Genomic DNA, 24,589 nt, shown 5'->3' with positions numbered 1-24,589 from the left:
ATAGTTTACCAATGTGAACACTTGTAATCCAGTAACTTCAAGCCTGTAGCTTTCTCCATTTTGAATATCCAATTTCTAAGCTGCCTCTTCTTATTAACCCAGTGCTGAGAAGAGACAAGCATGTCCTATGATGTGAAGAATATCCATTAGTTGGAACTTTGTGTACGCTTACATTAAAAAAAAAACTTACAAAAGAACACTGCCATTGAGTCGATGATAACCCTATAGGGCAGGGTAGAACTATCTGTGTGAAGTTCCCAAACTGTAACTATGTCTTTCTCCCACAGAGTAGCTGGTGGTTTCAAACTATCGAACTTGCAGATCACAGCCCAACTAATAACCAGTGTGTCTCTAAGGCTCCTCCTGTTTCCATAAGCAGCCATATCTAAAGTAGGCCATCCATCGAGTCAATAAGCAATGTGCACCAGCTCACAGGGGAAAACATTTCTCTTTTCATCTGGTTAGGTTCTGATCAACTTTGTCCTAGCCTTCCCAAACTAAGTTAATCGGTGCTGTAGTAATCTAGGAATTAGTTTCCCATCTAATTCCCACTACTTCAGACCATTGGCCCCTTCAGATATTCTGAACAACACTATTCCTGTTGGACTAGTTCCATACAGCACTTTAAGCTTACTACCAGCCAGCCGCTTCTCTCCTAGTCCCTGTGGATCAGGTCCAGTAGTGTTTGTGATCAGACTAAAATTGTCTCTTCATTGTGCAGAGTCCATCACTTCCACTAAACCAGGGAGTCCAGTTGGTCAGCAACAGGAATTCAGGCTGCTTGAATACTCCCTCTAATGATCAGTCCAAGGGGGAAGAGTTTTCTCAGGGGTGCAAGTTTTTCCAGGCCAGGTCATACACAGGAAAGGGGCTTACTTGAGGTTCACAAAGCTAAAGTTGCCTTTTTCATTGTTTTCTTCAGTCTTACAACAGTTCTAGTTACCTGTGTTTCCAAATGCAAATTTATTGGCACGCAAGGAAAGGTGAGGCTTTACTTTTCTAAAACCAAAAAATGGCCAAAAAAAGATATTTACTCTAGGCAAATGTTTAACAGATTCAATTGTAAAAGATTGAAAGTAGGCAGACTATCTCTAACAGTAATTTTCACTCTCCATGTCTATCATATTATGTCAATAACAGTAAGCAGGGTAGATCAATATAATCACAGTACAGCCAGATCCTGAACACAAGTTTTATTACATTCATAGTCAATCTTTCCTTATCTAGACTATCCCACTAATATGCATATGGCCTTCTTCCCCTGGTGGGATCTTATAGGGTCTGGTCTTCTATCAGACGTTTTTCCTGAGCAGCAAGACTTTGGCCTCAAGAAAAATCCCAAAGGTTCTTTTTTTTTTTTTAAATCATTTTATTAGGGGCTCATTCAACTCTTTTCACAATCTGTGCAGCACATTCGTACATATGTTGCCATCATCATTCTCAAAACACCTGCTTTCTCCTTGAGCCCTTGGTATCAGCTCCTCATTCCCCCCCATACTCCTTCCTCCCCCTTAACCTGTGATAATTTATAAATAATTATTTTTTTATCATATATTACATCATCCAATGTCTCCTTCACCCAGTTCTCCACTGTCTGTCCTCCAGGGAGGTTATATGTAGACCTTGTCATCTGTTCCCCCTTTTCTCCCTCACCTTCCCTCCACCCTCCTGATATTGTCAATCTCACCACTGATCCTGAGGGGTTCATCTGTCCTGGATTCATTGTATTTCCAGTTCCCATCTGTGCCAGTGTACATCCTCTGGTCAGCCGGATATGTAAGGTTGAATTAGGATCATGATAGTGGGCAGTGGGGGGGAGAAAGCATTTAAAAACTAGAGGAAAATTGTATGTTGCACCGTTGCTACACTGCACTCTGGCTCGTCACCTCCCCACAGCCCTTCTGCAAGGGGATGTCCAATTTCTGCATATGGACCCTGGGTCCCCACTCTGCACTCCCCGCATTCACAATGCTATGTTTTTGTTTTGTCTTTTGACTTTGATGCCTGATACCTGATCCCTTAGACGCCTTGTCATCTCACAGGCTGGTGTGCATTTTCCGTGTGGGCTTTGTTGTTTCTGAGTTAGATGAACAACCAAAGGTTCTTTTCATCCCTGAGCTTAAATGTAACATCCATTTTGGTCATTACTTTATTTGTTGGTTGGTTGGTTGGTTGGTTTGGGGTCTTCTGATGCGTGTTACCCAGTCAGGTTACACCTCATGATCACACAGGTTGGTGTTCGTCTTCCAGGTGGGCTTGTTGCTTCTCTATTAGGTGGCCAGTTGTTTTACTTCAAGCCTTTTAAGACCCCAGAGGCTATATATTGTTTTTTTATTTAATAAATCATTTCATTGGGGCTCATACAACTTTTATCACAATCCATATATACATCAATTGAGTAAAGCACCCTTATACATTTGTTGCCCTTGTCATTCTCAAAATTTGTCTTCCACTTGGGTTCCTGGAATCAGCTCATTTTCCTTTTTTTTCCCTCTCCCTCCCTCTCCGTTTCCCCCTCCCCCATGAACCCTTAATAGTTTATAAATTATTATTTTATCTTATCATACTCTGCCTGACGTCTCCCCTCACCCACATTCCCATTGCCCATCCCACAGAGAGGAGGTTACACGTAGATCCCCGAGATCTCTTCTCCCTTTCTACACACCCTTCCCTCCTGGTTTCGCCACTCCTACCGCTGGACCTGAGGGGTTCATCCGTCCTAGATTCCCTGTGTTTCCAGATCCCTACTGCACCACTGTGCGTCTTCTGGTCTAACCAGGTCCACAAGGCAGAATTGAAATCATGGCAATTGGGGGAGAGGAAGCAGTCAAGATCTACAGGAAGGTTGTGAGTTTCATTGTTGCTTCACTGAACCCTGAGTGACTCATCTCCTCCCCACTACCTCTCTGCAAGGGATGTCCAGCTGTCTACAGATGGACATTGGGTCCCCATCATGCACTCCCCTCATTCACGGTTATGTGATATTTTTTTGTCCCTGCCGTTGTTGTTTGAAACCTGGTTCCCTCGGCCCTTCATGATCACACACCTTGGTGTGCTGCTTCCATGTGGGCTTGGTTGCTTCTGGGCTAGATGGCCTCTTGTTTACTTTCAAGCCTTTAAGTCCCCGGACTCTAGGATAGCTGGGAACCATCTGCTTTCTTAACCACATTTGCTTATACACCCATTTTGTGTTTAGTGATTGTGCTGGGATGATGAGCATCACAGAATGCCAACTACCTCATTGTATTGCCAAGTAAATCTATGTACGTAGGCCAACACCTCTATTTTTAAGAAGTAATGTAGTTTCATATGTATACACCTAAGGAAGAGGGAACCAATCGTGATGATCAACACATAACCACACACACACACCCCTCCGGGGGAGGTGGGCAACAACAGAACTGTGGGAGAAGGGAGACAGCGGTAAGTGTAAAATATGAAAATACTGGTAATGTATAATTTATCAAGGGTTCATGAGGGTGCAGAGGGTGGAGAGAAGTGGAGCTGATACCAAGGATTCAATAGAAAGTAAATGTCCAGAAAATAATGATAGCAACATATGTACAAATATGATTGACACAATTAATATATGGATTGTTATAAGAGCGGTTAGAGCCCCCAATAAAATTATCTTTTAATTAAAAATAAAACAAAACAGAAATCTAACAAAATAAACATTGGTTGATATAACTCAAAAACAAACAAACAAATGTAACATCCATTGCACTCCTTTGTTCTATATGAGGTAGAAATGACCAAAAACAGCATATAAGAATCAGAAGTTTCACTTCCCATATCTTTTCTAGAAACCAACTCTGTAAAATGTTTGGATATATCTGACTTCTGAAAATCCAAAGGAGAAAGAAAATCACTTAATTCACCTAATTCCCACTTCTAGAGAATCAAAACCACTGAAACTCACATATGTTTAAGAAGGAGCTTTACATCAAGATGTAGTGTGATAAAAAGAAGGTATCTTAGTGTCTAACTTATGTCCATATGTCCCATGCCAGCTGAAGCCCTCTTCAGACTCATGGCACTGAAGGCCGATGGCACAGAAAAGGGAAGCCAGATGCAAGAATATCAAAGGCTAGTGGATGCCGAGTCACAGGATCCAGGATCAGCAGCATCATGGGAGGGCAATGATAATTCTTAGGGTCAGATGTCCCACGTAGGGCCACTTTGGGAGTAGGTACAGAGACCAAGCAAGCAGGAAAGTGATGGGACAGAGAGAGGGGGACAAGGAAGCTTCCCTAGTGTCTCTCTTGTACACCTTTCAGGAGGCAATATCAAGCTATGACCTGATTGACAAGATGAACTCCACCTTTCTACAGTAACAACTTGACTTAATGTCTAACTGCCACACCCCTACCATAAAACTTGAAATATATATGCACGTTAGAAATGAAATTAAATGCCCTACATTGTTTTATGGTAATTCAACTCTTTGTAGAAACAGATCATTTTACATTTAATACATTTTATGAGATATTAATCAACAATAACAACCTAAACGTTATATCCATGCTGGAAAAATGTTTCTAAATATTTTGTTTCACTTAAGTTTCAAATGGTTTACTAAGAGCAGAAGATTGAATCTGGCAAAAAAAAAAGCAGCTTATTTTTCTTTGTTCTACCTTCAGTTTTATTTTAATTTAGTTCGAATAGTTTTTAACACTATCAATTTATTAAAACTCTGATAAGCAGAGTTTAAGAAGTTGAAAATCAGGTGAAATAAAAAAAATCCACTTATTTGAAGATCATTGTGAAGCTACTATGTTAAAACCCATCAAACCAACCTAGACATGTATGTATATTAAATGCAAGCAGTTGGAAAACTTATCATTTTCTATTTTACTTTGTCCTGATGTTGATGGAAATGAGACAACCTCGATGAGTGTTTCAGATGAAACCTGATTCCCTGAATCACCTGCACATTTCAGTCCTTAGAGGGTGAAGACTCAGAGAAAGATTTCTTTGCTGAGGACTCTTACATAAGAGAACGGGTTGAAGGATCCTGGACAGAATAGGTAGGAGAGATGCAGACCCCACTGAGAGATTTTGGACAATAGAAACATGAAAGTGGAGCCTTGATTGATCTAAAAGTTTCAGGGCATTTTACCTCAGGGTTTTTACTGATAGACACCTTAGGAAATGTACCCGCTAATTTTCTTCAGGTTTGGTGGAGGTTAAGCCGTAACTTCTTAAAGAATTTGTCTGCAATGGCTATGTTTTAAAAGTACTTAGGAATCATGCATTATATCCTTAAGGGGTTATACTCACAGGAATTATTGTGAAATCAGTGGTCATGATCTTTGAAATGGACAGAAAATACGCTTTATTTCTGACACACCAGTGATTGAATCCCAGTTTGGGGACATACAAATCTGGCACCAGAGCAAGTTTTTAAGTTTTGTCCAGTTTTGCCTCCTTAATGATGATGGCAGGTTTCAAGACTGACAGTAGGAGCATTAAAATGAGTAACTATATTATCATATGCTAATTCTTACCACTTATCTTTATATTTACCTGGATCACATTGCAAAGAATGGGAATTTGAGAACGCTAGGTTGTGTTCACACAAACCTATACATAGACCAAGGGACAGTACTTCACAGAGAGAAGTGGTATACTGAACGGTTTAAAATAAAAACACGTGTGCTTGAGGGTGGTATTATTTCACCATTTTTGTTCCAGCTTCTTGGTGTGCAAATTTTAAGAGCTTTCACAATAAAAAGAGGAACACACATCAGGATTGGAGGAAGAATCATTGATAACTCTTAATATTCAGTTCACACACTCTTGCTTACTGAAAATAACTTGAAGCTCTTACTGATGTAGATCAAAAAGAGCCTTCGGTGTGGATTGGAGCTTAATGTAGAGGAACCAATAATCTTCCAATTAAACCTGAAAACAACATCACAATGAACAGAGAAAATATGGATTTCGTTTTACTTGGATCAACAATTACGGCTCATGGAAGCAGCAGTCAAGAAACCATATGACTGATTACATCATGCATATCTTCTAGAAAAGTCCTCTTGACAGTGTTAGAAAGCAAAAATGTCACTTTAAGGATTAAGGTGTTATTTATCTAAGCTGTGGTATTTTCAATTACCACAAGTTAATGTGAAATTTTTGCACTGAATAAGACAGGTAAGAAGAATGACTGCTTTTGAACTATAGTGTCATTGTAAAATATTGAATAAGCTATGGATTAATAAAGAGAAGGAAAAAATCTGTTTTAGAAGAAATATAATAAGAGTCCTTCTTGGATAAGAGGGTTTAGAGACTTCATCTCATGTACTCATGATCTTCCTATGTTTTCAGTTATTAGTTCCCTGATAGGGGCATCATTCTGGGTAAAGTTTTGGTTCAGTAATCCATGAGACCTTCAATGAAATTGAAGGATGAAATGGCTGTAACTGTGCTCCAAGCCTGGGAAAATGTGTGAAGCTGGTATAGAACCAGGCACTGTTCTGTTGAACAGAGGGTCACAAGGAATTGGACCTTACCCAGTGTCAACTAACAAGAGGATATGTTGAATCTGCTTCCTTATTATTTATAAATGATGCAAAATAAATCCCCCATGAACACATCAATTTTGGAAAAGCTCATATAATTTTAAAATCACACATGAAATACTGAAATAATATCTACTTTAGTGTGTGTTTTCTGCCAGCATTATTAATTATCCTTATTCTTAAAAAATAAGTTTATAGACAAGTCATTAAAAGTTTGTTTATTTTATTTCAAAATAATAGACTAACAGTACAGAAAATGTTGAGGAAAAACACCTATAGTCAAGAAAATTAATAAATTTTAATTCATCAATCTGCTTATTTTAAAGTTTATACTTCATCATATTTAGATAAGCAGGAAAAATACAATGGAATCCACAGACACTCATATGTGTATAACAAAGAGCTTTATATACAAGAGCAGTTGAATTTTGAGAAAGCATCCCAGCCCAGTTCAGATCAAGTCCATAAGCCTGATATTAGCCCCTATGTCCGATACCAATCTATAAAGACCTCTTTAGACTCATGGAACACATGCAATGACACCAAATGCAGGAAGATCACAGGCCAGTGGGTGCAAAATTTTGTGGCTCCAGTGGCAGTAAAAGCATCTCAGCACTGGCAGGTGTCTCCACGTGGCTCCTCTAGTTACAAGGACATGGCTCTATCAGTGTAGTACCATGTGTCTTGTCAGTAGAGCCTCTCACAGGGAGTGAGCCAAGAGAGAATGTGTCTTCGGCTTCCAAGAAGGAAATACAGGAATTCCCAGAATCTTCAGTGGTAGGCCATGTCCACACAAAGGCCTCATTTGCTATGACTTTATTGCCAGACTAGACCCCATCCCTTCGCTCTTAATCCTCTCAAGCCCCAAATTGACACTGGATTATGTAACGACCACACAACACCCCTTGTGAATTTGATATTTTATACAACTCTTTAGCCATATACATTTTCAAACAAATAATAATAAAATCATAGCTGTACCTAACAGGATAAAACTACAATGCATATAATTCAAAAATGTTCCACACTCATTTAAATATAACTTTCTATCAGTGAACAAAAAAAATATTCTATATATATGAGAATACCTACATTTTAATCCTATAATCCTATGAAACTATTCTCTTATCTGTGAAAGTTCACAAACCAATGACTTCATGCCTTTATCCCCCAATTTTGGTACTCCAATTGGTATACTACCCACTTACACAACCCAATGCTCTGAGGAGACAATCAGATTCTTTGATGGGAAGAATCGTCATTCCAGTTGGAGCCTTGTGTAATCTGCATCCGTAAGCAAAGTCAATCAGGCCAGGTCATCCATAAAATCTGCAGCAATATGCAAACGTTCACAGACTCAAATATCTTCTCTTCATTTGGTCAGGCTCTAGTTAACTCAATGTGGGCTGCCACACTTGGCCTCACCAGAGTATCCAATGGTCACCTTGCCTTTAGACCAGTGGTTTTCAGCCTTCCTAATACTGCAGTGTTGTGGTGATCTCCCAACCATAAAATTATTTTCATTGATACTTCATAACTGTAATTTTGCTATTGTTATGAATTGGGTGACCCCTGGGAGAGGGTCATTCGATCCCCAAAGGGGTTGTTGGCTTATCAAAAATTCTCATCAAACCTAGCCCCCTCGTGCTAGGTCATGACCTTCAGACCTCCTCTAGTTCCTGTGAAATAGGTCCATGAGTGTCAGCGACCAGACTCAACCTGTGTATTTATCCCTGCATTTCGCATACTACCACTCAGTAAGTGGATCCAGGTGGTTACCGTCCAAACATTTCAGTCCTAGAGAGGAGTTTTCTTCATGGCTCCAGGTTTTGTTTTGTTTTTTCCAGTTTCTAATAAAAACCACTAAAGTTCAAACTTAGAGTTCCTTTTTCTTCAATCTGTCAACAGTGTCCAGTCAAGTCACTTGGAAAACAAATGTCCTAAGTACTCCAAAGCTCTGGGTGGGGTTTATCTTTTCAGAGTCTTCGTTGCAGGTGTGTCCTAAACCAATTTAAAGATCCAATTTTAAGGAGACAAATGGACTTACAAACTCTCTATTTTCATACTTCTCAATAAACATTTCTATCAATCATTATATCAATAATAAGTAGAAGAAATCCATATAAATAAACTAGAATCAGATACTAAACTGAATTCTTAAAACAGTCAAGGTCAGTCCTTATTTAGCCTATCTTAATGCTTATCTAAACTGTTATGTTGATACAAAATATGAGACTAGGCCTCTGAGAGCCTCAAACTAGAGCCAGGCTTTCTGTCAGCCATTTTGACTTTCTATCTGCCATTTTCTCTAACCATCATGGTCTCTGGGAAATACAAGGGGTGATTTATACCCCTGAGCTCAAAATACACATTAACAACATTCATTTATTTTTACCATCTCAAGCACAAATAGCCAAAGACAACAACAAAACAAAATAATCAAAACTTTAACTTCCCATATTCTTAATAGAAAACAATCGAATAAACTGCATGGACATATCTGATCTCTGGCTAGCCAAAGAAGACATATTACCATGAGGGAGAGGTCAAACAAACATCCACTCCCCATCTGTATGATTTGTTTCTCTAGTACCCCACTCCCAAGGTAACATAATGTGTTAGTCAACCCAGACCAACACAATTACATAAGTAATAATAAATAATGAGTAATATATATTTCTTATATATATAGCTTATTTAATTATAAGTTGTATATAATATATAATAAAGATGAAAAACAGGAAAATGTCTCCTTCATATATAGTTGAAGTAAAAGTGCTAAATAAAAAAATTTCTAAGGACTGCTTATGGCTTTAAAGTCAAATATTGTAAGAAATATACAAAGAGACCTAGATTTAGAAACAAAAAAGGAAGAACATGCTTGGTATAGCTTACATTGAAATAACTCAAGAAAAAAGTCAAGCCTAGAATTGCAATACTGAATGATTATATCAGCAAAATATTGAATTATGCAGGAGGTATTCAAAGAAGATGGAATGAATAGAGTTGCTGTACAAAAAAGAAGTAGTCAACATTCAGCATTTCCAGAGGTAGCATATAAGCAAAAAGCAGTAGTATTGAAGGAAGAAGTTCAAGCAGCATTGTGAGTATTAGACACAAACAGCCTCCAGGAAATGATGGCATATCAATTTAAATGTTTTCAAAAGCTGATAAAGCATCCTTTAATTATGCCAGAAAATTTGGAAGACAGTTACTTGATCCATATTGCTACCCATTCCAAAGGAAGATGACCTAATAGATTGATCAAATTATGCAAGAATATAACAAGTAGCATATGCAAGTAAAATTTTGCTGAAGATCATCCAGCAACGATTGTACCCGTGCATGGAGAGGGAGCTGCCAGAGGTTCAGACAGGCTTGTACCAAGCGATACCAATGCTCATATCAGATGGATCTTGACTGAATGCAAATAGTACCAGAAAGATATTTACTTGTGTTTTATTGATATGTCAAGGCACTCAACAGTTTGGATCATAATAATGGATAGCATTGAGAAAAGTAGAAATCCCAGAACACTTCATTGTGTTCATAGAAATGGTACACGGATCAGGAGGCAGTTGTGCAAATAGAACAAAGAAATCCTGCATGGTTGAAATCAGGAAAGGTGTGTTATAAGAGTTGTAACCTCTCACCTTACGGATTCTTTCTGAATGCTGAACAAATACTCAGTGAAGCTAGATTCTGTGAAGAAGAATGCAGCATTGGGAATGGAGGAAGGCTTTTTAATAACCTACTATATACAGATGGCACAACTCTGCTTGCTGAAGGTAAGGGTGCTGTACTCATGCAGCCTTCAGTATGGATCACAACTCAGTGTAAAGAAGACTCAAATCCTCACAACTGGATCAATAGGTAACATCATCATAAATGGAGAAAGGATTGAAGTCACGAATTTTGTTTTGCTTAGATCCGCATCAATACTCATGGAAGCAACAGTTGAGAGATCAACGGATAAATTGCGTTGGGTAAATCTGCTGACAAGACCTCTTTAGAGTATTGAAAGCAAGAATGTTACTTGGGGATTACTGAAGCCATGGTATTTTCAATAGTCTCTTCTGCATATGATAGATAGATATGAAACATCCCTTTCTTGAACTAGCTGTCCACTATTATTCTTCTTGTGACTTTAGGCAAATTATGCTCTGGTGTAATCCTTTAATGCAATGAGCTCTTTAATGCGACTGATTGACATCACTGTAACTGATGTAAATGAAATGTGTTCAATGATTGCAGTAGAAAATTTAACATGCTAATTCTAATTTGGTAGCCCAGTTCTGCAAAGCTCACTGTTGCCTGGCTTTATTGTCCAGTCTGCCATCTGATACTTTAATATTTTAACTGTTGTTATTTGCATATTGAAAGAGAGTAAATAGGTATTTTGGGACCTTATATTCTACATTTCCAATTCTGCTAAGATTTATATTCTTTACTGAAGAAACGGCATGCCTGGGCCAAGTTGTCTTCCTCAGTCCAGAGTCCTCCCTCACTGACTCACTACCAGCTAGTCAATTCTGACTCAGCAGCCCTATGGAACAGAGTAGACCACACCTGTAGGTTCCAAGACTAAAATATTCATGGAAGTAGAAAGCCTTCGCTTTCTCTAGCAGAGTAGCTATGCCACCAGGACTCCTACCTCTACACAAATGAGAGAGAGAGAAAAGAAAGAAACATGCTATCGAGTCAATGTTGACTCATAGTGATCCCCTGTGGGTTTCTGAGTAGAAAGGCTACTCTTTCTCTCTCAGAGATGCTCGTGGTTTCGAATTGCCAACCATGCGGGTCACGACCCCACTCTTAACCACAACATCATGAGGGCTCCCAAATGAGAAGGAGCATTAATTCTACAAGAGCTCAAGAGCAATGGCGATAAGGCGTCGGTCACTCATGCCATCATTGTCGCTCCTTCTCTACCTATAATGGCACCAACCATCCCTCCCATTGCTTCCAGCTGCTCCTGGACTTGATATTTTATCACAGTGGCCACACAGAACTTATACTCATGAAAAATACAATTATAGGGATTTCCAGGGAGGCTAGTGGGTCACAGAATGGTCCTTCTTTGGTTTGCAATGCCTCTTCACAGCCTGCTGGCAAGCTCTTCTGTCTCTGCTTGCAGCCTCTCATAAACAGGATCTCTCGGCCTCTGTCCTTTCCCACGGGCAGGGAAGCCTCGTGGTCTCGGGGCACTCCTATGATCTGCTAACGGTCTCAGTGCACCTCCTTGTTCTGTCTATGGTCCCAGAGCTGCAGCCTCTGGTGCACTGCTGCATCTTCCTTTCAGACAGGCATCTCCCTGATGGCTCTTCTTTCTTGATAATCACAGGGTTCTCTCTCTCACTGCTTCCGTTGTGGCTCACTTATCTATCCAGGAGAGTAGCAACTGACCAATCCCTTCTATTCGTGTATCATACACCCTATGTGCATACTCCTACACAGTTTATTTGGTAGGAGTTACAAAGACATGGATAAAAGAGCCATGCATAAACAACTTCATCATCACACTTTAATATTTATATATGCATTTGTTTTCAAAGGATGATAAGAAATTAATTCAGGTGTTCAAAAGTGGATTTTTTTCCCTTTCAGATTATACCAATTTCAAGTTATAGAAAGAAGCTGATACAATGGATTAATTTATTCCTATTTCAGCTGATACAGGGTAAAAAATTGACTCTGAATATCATATATCTATAACTCTAGGTGACTCTAGGATGAAATTCTACTTTTTATTTCTTTATGCTAATAACTCCTCACTCTGAAACTAATTCACTGAGAATATACACAAGCTGTTTAGGCAAGCATTTAACAAAATTTTTAAGTTAAACCTAGTAAAAACTGAAGATATTTTACTTCTATAGAGATCTCATAGGTGAAATTGGCAAGTTTACTTCTATATTTTTCTACTAACTTGACTCAATACATTTCTTATAATATAATTTATTTTTAACGATTCAGTAATGATCACATTAAGTTATAAAAATTTACTCTGTAAACATTTATTTGTAAAGGTAAGCTTAAAATGAAAACAAGACAAGCTGATTAAATCAAACACCTAGGTAACTTAGTTGTTTACTTCCAGTGTGATTTGGATTATATGTCAATTGAAATTATTTGGATCATGTAATACATCCATTTTGAGTATGTAATCTCCAATTTGCCTAATTACTATACATATATGAGTTTTTTTAAACAATGAGAAAAGTTAAGCCATATAATAAAGTACCAGTAAATAAAATATATGGAAATAAGAAATATTCCTAGATTTTCCTAAAAAATTCTTAGATTGTCTGTGCCTCACTGCTGCTCTGCCCCACAGTTCTACAGCCTCAGCTAGATGAGCAGAAGCCACCTATGTCTTGGTGCTGCTCCTCTGAGTCTCCAGTACCTGTGGGCTAGACAGCCCCCCCAGTTTCAGACAGAGAACTTGGACTTGATTTTCCAAATGGCCCTGCGATTTTTTCTCTGTCCTAGAATAGTCCTTATATACCAAGGAAGGCTTTGATGGAGATGTGGCTTGTGTTTCAGCCAAGCACATCCCCAAGGAAAACAAAAGATGATGTCTTAAATCCCACCTTCTACTGAGGTAGTCTTAAAGATGCCCTCAGGGAAGCAAAGAGTTGACTTGGTTGACATTCTCTACTAAGGTCTCAGAGTCCTGGTATCACAGTGATTATTAGTTGGGCTGGGGTACACAAGATCTGCAGTTTGAAACCACCAGCTGCACCATGGGAGAAAAGTGGAATGTTCTGCACCTATAAGCAATTATAGCCTTTTAAACCCTTGAGGAAAAGATCTACCCTACCATATGGGGTTACTGTGAGTAGACATGAACCTCATGGCCGTGAGTCTTTTTCTCCACTAAAGCCAGAACTTTACCCCATCTGAACCTTGTCACGGAGAACTCCTTCCAAACTAGGATCATAGACACAGGCATACAATCCAGGACTATGATGCTGGAACTGACTAGAAGGACCATATTAATTGGCTATATTTCAATAAGTAGATGGAACTAAATATATATAGAAACCAAAGCTGCCTTTTTATGATACCAGAAAAAATACCCACCATTAAGTGGTCCCCTCCACAAAGAAAAATCTTTATAGTATGAATCTTTCTAAATTCCCACCAATCCTTCAGGTAGTCTGACTTCTACCTCTTTCCTATCTTCTCATTCATGTGTAATGTGCTACGTTCTACGGAGCTTTCCTCTTCAAAACCGTCAGTCTTTACTATGTGTGTGTGTGTGCTTGAATCCTTGGCTGCATACTGTTTCATTTACTTCAGCTCTCATCCCATCCCTTTTAAATTTGTAATTGCTTTTAAACTGGCCTATTTTCTAGTGGCGTTAGAGCCATTAAAAAAAAGTATTTTCAGTCTCACTGTTGCTATTATCTTGGCCACAATAATGAAGTGTATTATATTTAGGGTCATCCTGTAAACTGTAGGGAATGTATTAGTACTCCTGATTTACTAAATGCTTTTAACCCTTCTGCTTATGATGGCCAAAAATGTCCCCAGATGTTTTCTATGCCCCCTTGAGGGCAAACCACTCTTGGTTAAGAGCCTCTCTGCGATTCTGCCGTATCAATCTTCCCACAGCCTGGTTTATACTCAAAACAGCCATTGGCTTCCCGTTTAGTCTAAGAATACCATGACTCCTCAGAGACTAGTCAGGACCTACATTTCCTTACATGTTTTTGCTTGTCTCTCTTATTGTATGGCTGTTCTTAATCACTCTCGCTTCCTAAATTGATTTTTCAGCATTCAGCACTATAGATCTGTTTTTCTTTGTTGTTTTTTAACTTATATAATCCATTGTATTTCTCTAATGCCTTCACATACTAGTTTGAATCCTGACGAATGAAAAGAGGGCCTCACCACTCATACATATTCAAATATATTATAAAGCTACTGTAATAAAACAAGCATTTGCATAGAAAGTGGAAAATAAATAATTTAGAACAAAATAACAAGCCTGGAAAACTATAATAGTTATAAAACAAATACAAATTAAAGGATGAATTTTAGGTTAATGGATGCAGTGTATTTTATTGTCATAAACTGGCACAAGAAACAATCCATTTGGAATGAAATGAAAGGTGAGTGTTGCCTTGTTTAATGTATATTGTATATATAAAATATGTACATATTATATATAAAATAGAAATAAATTCTATATATAGTATATAAATAAGTATATAAGATATATATATATATATAACCACATAGGTAAATTGTGTAAAAATAATAAAATTTCACAAGACCATTCTTTAAAATCATTTTATTGGGGCTCATACAACTCCTATCACAATCCACACATACATCAATTGCGTAAAGCACACTTACACATTCGTTGCCCTCATCATTCTCAAAACTCGCTTTCCACTTGGGTTCTGGAATCAGCTCCTCATTTTCCTTTTTTCCTTCCCCATCCCTCCCTGCTTCCCCCACCCTCATGAACCCTTGATAATTTATAAATCGTTGTTTTGGAAAATATCATTTTAAAAATACACTAGACAAATGACAGAGTATAAATAAATATTTATACTACATATCAAAGTTAATATCCAATCTGTAAAGACATTAAAAATTAGTATAAAATACATATTAAATACATATGAAAACCTTCCTGAATTCTCTAATCAAGGAAGTGCAAATAAAGTAACACAGTACAACAGTTTCTCTCTAGAGAAGATGGTGATGGTGATAATGTGGGGAAAATACTTTCCTAAATTGCAATTTGAATGTTAAAGCCTTTGAATCAGTGTGTGTTTTAATCCTTAGTTTTATACTGCTTCACTTACTTCAGGTCTTAATTTGTCTCACTTAAAATTGTAATAGCTTTTGAAATGCCTTGTTTTTCAGCAGAATTACATTTCTTAGTATATATTTCACCCACCTCCAAGGAGGAAATACAGGAGTTCCCAGAATCCTCTGTAGAAGGCCATGCCCACACAGAGGCATCATTGGCTCGATCCTGATTGACAGGCTAGATTGCATCCCTACACTCTTTTTAAAATCATTTTATTGGGAACTCATACAACTCTTATGACAATCCATAGATCCATCCATTTTATCAAGCACTTTTGTACATTTGTTGACATCATCATTTTCAAAACATTTTCTTTCTATTTGAACCCTTGGTATCAGCTTCCCACTTTTCCCCTCCCTTCCCTACCCTCCCTCGCTCATGAGCCCTTGACAATTATAAATTATTGGGTTTGTTTTCCTATCTTGCACTGTCCAATGTCCATCTGCTTCCTTATTACTAAACCTATAAATGCATGTACATACATATATTTCCCCATATCATATATAAATATATTTGCATATGTGCACACCTGTATTTAGATCTCTGTAAATGGCCTTTGCCTCCTAGTTCTTTCCTCTATTTCCTTTTACTTTCCTCTGGTCCCACTATCATGTTCAGCTTTCATTTGGATTTCAGTAATTCCTCTTGGTTACATTGCCCTTGATCAAGCCTTCCCAGACCTCCTACACCCTCCTCACCATCGATTTTAGGTCACTTGTCCCTGAGTTTGTTAATAACCACTTCCTTTCCCCCACCTCCCCTTCTCCCATGTCCCCTGGAACTGTTCATTGTTCTGTCCCCCGACTTGTTTATTCCACCTATCTTATCTAGATAGACATGCACAGATAATAATATGCACAAACACAAGACCAAGCAAAACAAAACAATAATAGAAAATAAAACAATAGCTCCAACAACAACAAAAGGCAATGACAAAAAAAGAGAAAAGCCTATAAATAGTTCAAGGTCTATATAGTATCCTTCATGAGTGCTTTCCGGTGGAGTCTTCTGGGGTGGCATGCCCTGGCCCCACAGTCTAATTTTGGTGTTCCCTGGGGACTTCATTGCTCTGTTCCTCTTGCTGTTCTGTTGCATTCCCCTAGTATTTTGCTTCAGTGTGGTGGGGTCAGATCAGGCACAATTCCCAGGACGTGCCTCCAGTGTTGTCCCTGTAGTGCTATGGGTCAGTGAGGGACAGCATGTCTTGTGATGGGGCTAGCCCTATTGTCCTCTCTGTGAATTGGCTACTCTGAGCAGAAATATCCTCAAAGCTTGGTGGGCCAGGATGTGCTTCACTTCTTTATTCTCCCGACTTTGTTTGCTCCTATGTCCTCTTATCAGACACGCCCCTTTCCTTGAACTGTAGCTTCAGTGCTGTCCTCTGAAATGAATTCTTCTGGGGGGAGAGGAGGCTGTCCACTTAGTTGGTTCTGAGGCCGGCCCCTCAGGCTTCTTTATTGGTTCCCTGCTTCTTTTTTTTTTTTTTAATTTTAACAATTTATTGGGGCTCATACAATTCTTTTCACAGTTCATATATATACATACATCAATTGTATAAAGCACATCTGTACAGTCTTTGCCCTAATCATTTTTTCTCTTTTCTTCTTTTACATTTTATTAGGGACGCATACAACTCTTACCACAATCCATACATATACATACATCAATTGTATAAAGCACATCCATACATTCCCTGCCCCAATCATTCTCAAGGCATTTGCTCTCCACTTAAGCCCCTTGCATCAGGTCCTCTTTTTTTCCCCCTCCTCCCTCCCCATTCCCCCCTCCCTCATATGCCCTTGGTAATTTATACATCGTTGTTTTGTCATATCTTGCCCTATCCGGAGTCTCCCTTCCCCCCTTCTCTGCTGTCCCTCTCCCAGGGAAGAGGTCACATGTGGATCCTTGTAATCAGTTCCCCCTTTCCAACCCACTCACCCTCCACTCTCCCAGCATCGTCCCTCACACCCTTGGTCCTGAAGGTATCATCCACCCTGGATTCCCTGTACCTCCAACCCTCATATGCACCAGTGTACAGCCTCTGTCCTATGGTTATGAAATAGCTTTATGTGAAAAATTAAATATTTTCTGAATAATTGCTCCATGCGGATTATCAGCTGCAGCATTATTAAAACTTCTCTTTCTATTTCCAAACACGTAACCAAAAATATTTCCCAATATTTTCACCACCAAAAGTAAAAAATACTTTTAGCAGTTATATCAGGAGGAAGAGCCTTCTCAAAAAAATTATTTGTGATCTTGCATCTATGTATAATTTGATCAAAGTGTACAAACAATAAACTTAATTGCTTATTTTTATTTGGCTTATAAGAAAGTAGATATGACATCAGACATTTCATTTAATAACTAGATGCAGAAGTCAGCCCTTTTTCCCCAAATTGTTTGTCCAGTTGATACTCTGATTATTTAATTTCATCTTATTATTATTTAAAAGCCAAGATCTCCTCAACATCTGTTATTTGATTCCAACCTCCATGGCTCCAGTTGAGGGATCCTCAAAAGGAGAAACAATCCTTTCTCTTCTCTTTTTCCTTTATTTTCTTGTTTTGCATTTTCTTCTAGTTTTGTTTTCACGTTTATCATGATTTGATAGCACAAACCATTCATGCACATTTTGTATCTTGTCAACATTATTATTAGTTGCCCCCTGTCTGTTCAGAATGCTAGAGACGCTATGTGCAACAGATACTGCTCAGCGAGTCCTGGCCGTCCTCCTCACACTCGTTACATATTAATGCAGCTGCTATGCCACCCCCTATCATTGGAGGTCTTCCTTTGCACGAACCTGCTACTTCTCCAAGGATAGTCTCCTTTTCCAGGGACTGGTTTCTGCACGTCCAAAGTATATAAGACGGGCTACCATCTTCCTTTCCAAGTTAAACTTGCAAGAGAGACGTGTTTGCTCTCCTAGCAGTCCATGGTAATTTCAATATTCATCATCAAACCGCAGTTCAAATACATTAATACTTCTGCTCTCACATGCATATGAGGAAAATTGAAAATACTGTGGTTTATTTATATCAGTTGCATGTTAGACCTCAAATTGCTATCTTTGCTCTAAACCACGTTAGAGAAGTATTTTGCAGCAGATTTGCTAATGCAGTATGCCATCTGCTTTCCTGACTGCTTGCTGCTTAGAAGAGTGTTGGTTCTGGATCTAAGTAAACTGAAATCCTTGACAACATCAATCTTTTATCCATCATGATAGTTTATAATAGTAGAGCTGTGAGGATTTTCTTTTTATATTCTGTTTTATCCATAATAAAAGTTACAGTCTTGAGTCTTCATCAACAAGTGCTCCGTAGCCTCCTTGATTTCAACAAACAACACTTTGTCATCTGCTTGTTGCAGACTTTTAATCTTTGTCTAATCTTAATTTTATGTACAGAATCGGACTTGATCTGAGCCTATAGGTTGTTTAATTATGATGAGAGGATACAACCCTTACACGCACCTTTCCTGATTTTGAACCAGGCAGCGTTCCCTTGAAGACTGCCTCTCAGTCTACGTGTAGGATTGCATGAGCACAAGTAAGCGTTCTGAAATTCCAATTTGTCAATAATGTTATGCATACCTTATTATGATCCACACAGTTGAGTGCATTTGCAGAATCAATAACACAAGTGAACATCTTTCATGTATTTTCTGCTTTCAGTCGAAGTCCATCAGACACACGTAATAGTATCTATCCCTTGTTCCACATGCCCTTTTGAACCCAACTTATATTTCTGACAGCTCCCAGTTGATGTACTGCTTCAACCATTTAAATTTTTTTCTTCAACCACAATATTCTTACATGGGATTTAATGATACTGTTTAATAATTTCTGCACTCTGTTTGTCACCTTTCATTTGAGTGGGCACAGCAATTGACCAAGTGGTTGTCTTCCAAAGTCTGTTGCTTAGATAAGTGAGCATTTCAAGCAATAGCTCCATCTATTAAAACATTTCACTAGGGATTCTGTCAGTTTCGGGAGCGTTAGGTTTTTTGGTTTTTGCTAATGACTGCAGTGTAATTTGGACATCTTCCTCTAATAGCATTGGCTGTTACTACCTCTTAAAATGGTTGGTGGTAGTCCAGTTCTCTGTGGTACAATGGCGACATTCTGTATACTCTTTCCATTTCTTGTATTCTTTTTAAAATATGTTTTCTATATCATTTGATGTTTTGCCATAGAATCTTTCAAATGTTTAACTTGAAGCTTCCTTTATTTTTAAATTTTCAGTTCTTCTAGGTTGAAATCTGCTGAGCATGTTTAGCCTTCTAACTTTAGTCCTCTAACTCCACGTGGTTGCACATTTCATTAAAATGCTTTCTTTTCGGTGATACATCCATCAGTTCTCACAAGGGAACGGCACTCTTCCCAATTACACCCATCGTTTCCCATTTCCACTTGCCCGCCTTTTCTATCTCTTCTTGCCTCTTGAGTTTTAATCCTTAAAAAAAATGCCGCTCTTTTAATGTCATTGGGTTTATTGTTCGAAAGAGTACATGCTTCCATGCTGTTATTGATGATCTTATAAATCTGCCCCGTGCCTGGATAAAGTTGAGTCAGGAGAAGGACTTCCATTTCCGGCTGGAAGGGTGACTAAAGTGCATAGTTTTGAGAGTTGTGTGAGTCTCTAGTAGACTACTAGGTCTACTATTTTTATGATTTTTATTTTTGGTCCATCCTTTCCCCCCTTCTCTATTCAGGACCTTCTGTCATGATCACTTTCAGAATGCCAGACCTGTAGGGTTTTTAAGTGAAGGTCTTTGGTGGGACACATAGTTATGCTATAGTTGTAACCTAAATGTTGGGGATTCTAACCTGATCGCCACTGTGTTGCATGGAAGAAAGACCTGAAATTCAACTCCCTTAAAGATTACAAACTAGAAATATCTAGAGAGCTGACCTAGTCTGTAATACATGAGTGTACCATGAGTCAGCATCAATGCCAGGACAAGGAGTTCAGTTTCAAAACGTGTTTCTTATTTTTTTAGAAAAATAAAATGGAATTACAGACCATGCAAATATATGTGGTTATATTGTTAAATCTAGATTTAGTAGTTGCAACAACAACAACAAAACTCCTATCCTCCAACCCATACATTTCACAGCCATTTGCTGCATTTTTCCGTTTGTGAATATAAAAGTAGAAAATGATCAAATCCTTGAAACTTAAAGATGAACCTGTTGCATCTTCATTTTTTATTATTTTAGGTGCTACTCATGCTTTTTTTCGGAAAGTAATTTATCTTTAATTTCAGAAAATGTAAAACTAGGAAAAATGTGTGGATTAATGATAAATTACTTCTACTCCATCGTAAAATATCCTTCTGGGAAAAACAAACAAGCAAGCATGGAGTTCATTGATTAATAATTTGTTCAAACCCTTTTACAAAGATATTTCTTTATACACACTATTCTATCATGGTTTTGTTCACAGATGGTGACTATTCTTTCTGTTAGCCTAGTGCCTCAATCTCTTTTCTTTTATCCTCTCTTCCAGAATGATTCATGGGGAAAACAATATTCATATGCACTCTTCAAAGCCATGAGTCACATGCTCTGTATTGGGTATGGGGCCCAAGCCCCAGTCAGCATGTCCGACCTCTGGATTACCATGCTGAGCATGATCGTAGGAGCCACCTGCTACGCCATGTTTGTTGGCCATGCCACGGCTTTGATCCAGTCTTTGGATTCTTCGAGGAGGCAATATCAAGAAAAGGTAATTTGTTTTGTGAAAAGAAAAATCAAGTTCAGCCAATAATGTAAACTGGGTTTTAAGTTTATTTGCAACAATTCTGACTACAATGTCAAAGTGTTCCAACCATAAGAAATCCTCTGAAGATCCGTATTCCCCCTTTCTAAGGACATTGCTATGGAAATGGATTCCTATGCCCCTTTCTAAGGACAATGCTACAGACGGACATAGAACCAGAACAGTGTTTTATTCTGAAACAGAGCCTTTAGCCTGACCTTGCAGTTTATGCTTCTAAGAATTAGCTGCTCATTGTTCTCAAAAGAGTACAATGCCTCCAGCAAACATTCCGTTCATATTAAGGTTGGCTATTATTATGTGACTTAAAACTGACTTTTAGAAAACTAGGTTCTTCAAAGCTCAAGTTTCAAAAGATCATTTCAGACCAATGGTTTGGTAAGTCACTCCACCCTTTAAGGAACCAGAAATCTAGATTCATAAGAGGTTATAACTATGTTTGACAGTTTCATCTGTAACATTTCAAACCAAATCTTTTGAAAATTCAATTTATTATGTGTGTGTTAACTAAAGTCATTCTACAACAATTATGAGATAAAACGTTTAGGGAAATTATCTGTTTTTGTTTTCTGAGGTGTCTTCAAGAGACTTCTCATACTTTGTGTTTGCTGACCTTTCTCAAAAGTAATCAGTGAACAAAAAATCAATGTGACTTTGAATCTTCAAAAAAGTTTTATTTCACCATGTGTGTAGCCGTTTCCATGTATCATGACCTATCACAGTTCAACAGTTAAAATGATTTAAACTGTTCTCTATTTGATTAAATAGAAAGAGGCAGTCATTGGCTCAGGTGTCTTGTGCTTCTCCATATGATATTTGTGTGATTTATATTACAATTCATATGCTTAGCTGAACATGTTGCCCTTATACCTACATGAGACACCACACCCTATAGTCTTAAAAAATGCACATTGACAGCTGCTACTATGTATTCTTATGAACAAACTATTATCTAAAGTGATCATTACTCTAAACTTTTCTCAAAAGAAAATATATGCACTGGTTTATTCACTGACTCACCACCACCCCCGGCCCTGTATCTTAAATTGCTACATCAGGCTTAAACCTTAGGTAAAGAGACAGAAATTATATTCTTGACTAAAAACCAATAAGTCTGTGAACAATATATAAGAATATTCCTTAACTTAATTAAAATGTTATAATTCAGGAATTCTTCTGAAAACGACAGAGTACAACATGCATCTTATTGGATTTTTTAAAATAAAAAATAAAGTTGTTCCAGAAAACTTCTGTGGAATGAGAGCAATTCAGACCCCTGATTATTGTCAAAAGAATCAAAGATCATCTTAGTTCTTGCTTTATTTACAGAAGTTTTCCACACTGTAATCACAAAATAGGAAAAAGGAAACCTAAGGATGTTATTTCTCATGAATGTAATTACGCTGTCACCAAGTATTACCGTGAGAAAGTTGGTATGATATTACTGAAGTAACGAAAAGATGAACTATCAGAATTGCTCTGAGGTTCTGTGTAAAACAAAACCTCCACTTAAGTGGGAAAGAACAAAGAACACAGAAAGGGAGAAGAAACTATATATAAGAATGACTTTGACAATATTATACTCTCAAAGATATTTGTGCTAATTTTGTAGGGACTAAAGATCGCAGTAAGGTACAGCTAACGCTTCAATTACATTTATTAACTCCTTGACTTGCCATCTGTAATAATAAAAATAAAATGCCCTGCCCCTCTGTTTTTGTTGTGGTGGTGATTGTTTACCTGCATCATCATTACTTATTTTTTCTTAAAACAAAAAGTAATGGCAATCCTTTAAATTCTGGGATTGCATTGATTAAACACTACATGGAACAATCTGTGAAATCACATTTTTTGCATTTTCTATATAAATCAAGTTAAACTTAAGACGCTAATTGTTTTCAACTTTGTGATTTATATGCCAAATATTATGATGTTTGTGCCATATTCCAAGCGCTTTATTTTAAATGTTAAATAATAGAAAGCATGGACACCAGACAATTCTTTGTTATCCTTTGATATTTGAAATAGCTGATTAAAAGAATATACATCACTATTTGTCTCTAAACTAATATTCATCGAGAAACTTGGTTCTCAACTATTCTCTAGTCAGACAGTTCCACACTTGGAGATATTTCTCAAATGCATTATGGTGCTTTGTTTTCCTTAGGAAAACTGCATGTTCTCTTCTTTTGTTCAATCGTCTAGGATAGATTGCTTTGACAATATTTAAAAAATAATCATCATAGTTAATATTTCTAGTTATGTCTATTGGGACCATCTGGCACAGAGACATGCAAAATTAATGTTGGTACTATTTTATTATCATGTACCTACTAATAGCTTTTTTTTGTTTTCATGTCAAAGAAAAAAGCAAAATCCAACTAATAATATCTAACATCTATAGCAATCACTCAGATGGGCTTTATCTCATCAACAGTAGTGTACTTCTCCCTGAAGTTTCTCCCACCCCACCCTCTCTCATGGCACACTTCGCCTCCAGTGGCCATACTAATCCAGTCTAGTTGGCTACAAAACTGACCTTCTCCGGCTTGCCTACTGTCAGAAGGCTGAGGTTTGACTTGCCTTTGGTTTGTCTTTTAGCCTATCATACCACCAAAGAAAACGATGGTGTCTTCAATCACAAAAACATAGTCTTAAAGATGCCTCCAAAGAATAAAGGATGCGAGATTCTTCACACTCTCTACTAACGTTAGGTTTAAATCCCTTACGAACCCTACCTCTTAGACTACTCTCTAAAATAGGATTATTGCCACAGAGTCCAGAATTATAATACATCAAATAAGAAATTATGGCTAATATGGCCATATTAATTCATTACAACTCACATCCTACCTACTGTTTCATTTTGGAGTCTCAGATTTTTTAAAAAAACATTCACTTCCTAGAGAACAACTCTTCATTCTGGGCTCCCAATCTGGAGGGTTTTTATCATCCCAGGGGCATGTTGTTATTGTTAAGTGCCATCTCATTGGCTCCAGTTCATAGCAACCTTATAGTCAATAGACAGAAATACTGCCCAGTCTTGTGTCATCCCTATAATTGTCTTCATGTTAGAGCTCATTGTTGTAACCACTGTGTCAATACACCATGTTGGTAAACTTTGTATTTGCTGCCCCTCTACTTTACCAAGCTTACTATTCTTCTCCAGGCACTGGTCTCACCTGACAACATGTCCAAAATACATCTTTGCTATAAGGAATGTTCTGTTTCTACTTCTTCCAAGATAGATTTCTTTGTCCTTTGAGTTGTCCATGGTACTTTCAATGCTCTTCACCAGCACCATAATTACATCTTCCTTATTCAATGTCAACTTTCGCAGGCATGTGAGGTGATTGAAAATACCATGGCTTGGACCAGATGAACAATAATCCTCAGAATAACATCCTTGATTTTCAACACTATAAAGGGCACAGAGTTCATAAATATCC

At 37.9% G+C, this 24,589-nt stretch overlaps 1 protein-coding gene across 1 annotated transcript in view; it reads left to right on the top strand.

Annotated features, from left to right (window-relative positions):
• Positions 1 to 24,589, top strand: part of HCN1 (hyperpolarization activated cyclic nucleotide gated potassium channel 1) — a 521,083-nt gene that overhangs the window by 353,792 nt on the left and 142,702 nt on the right. Inside the window, exon 4 of the mRNA XM_075541016.1 lies at positions 20,871 to 21,089. Within this exon, the coding sequence (XP_075397131.1) occupies positions 20,871 to 21,089 (219 nt within the window). The remainder of the gene's footprint in view (positions 1 to 20,870; positions 21,090 to 24,589) is intronic.

The sequence above is a fragment of the Tenrec ecaudatus genome, chromosome 2 (assembly GCF_050624435.1).
Source record: "Tenrec ecaudatus isolate mTenEca1 chromosome 2, mTenEca1.hap1, whole genome shotgun sequence".
Classification (NCBI taxonomy): Eukaryota; Metazoa; Chordata; class Mammalia; order Afrosoricida; family Tenrecidae; genus Tenrec; species Tenrec ecaudatus.
Note: the sequence above shows the minus strand (reverse complement) of the source record. Positions and strands in the feature narration are given on the sequence as shown.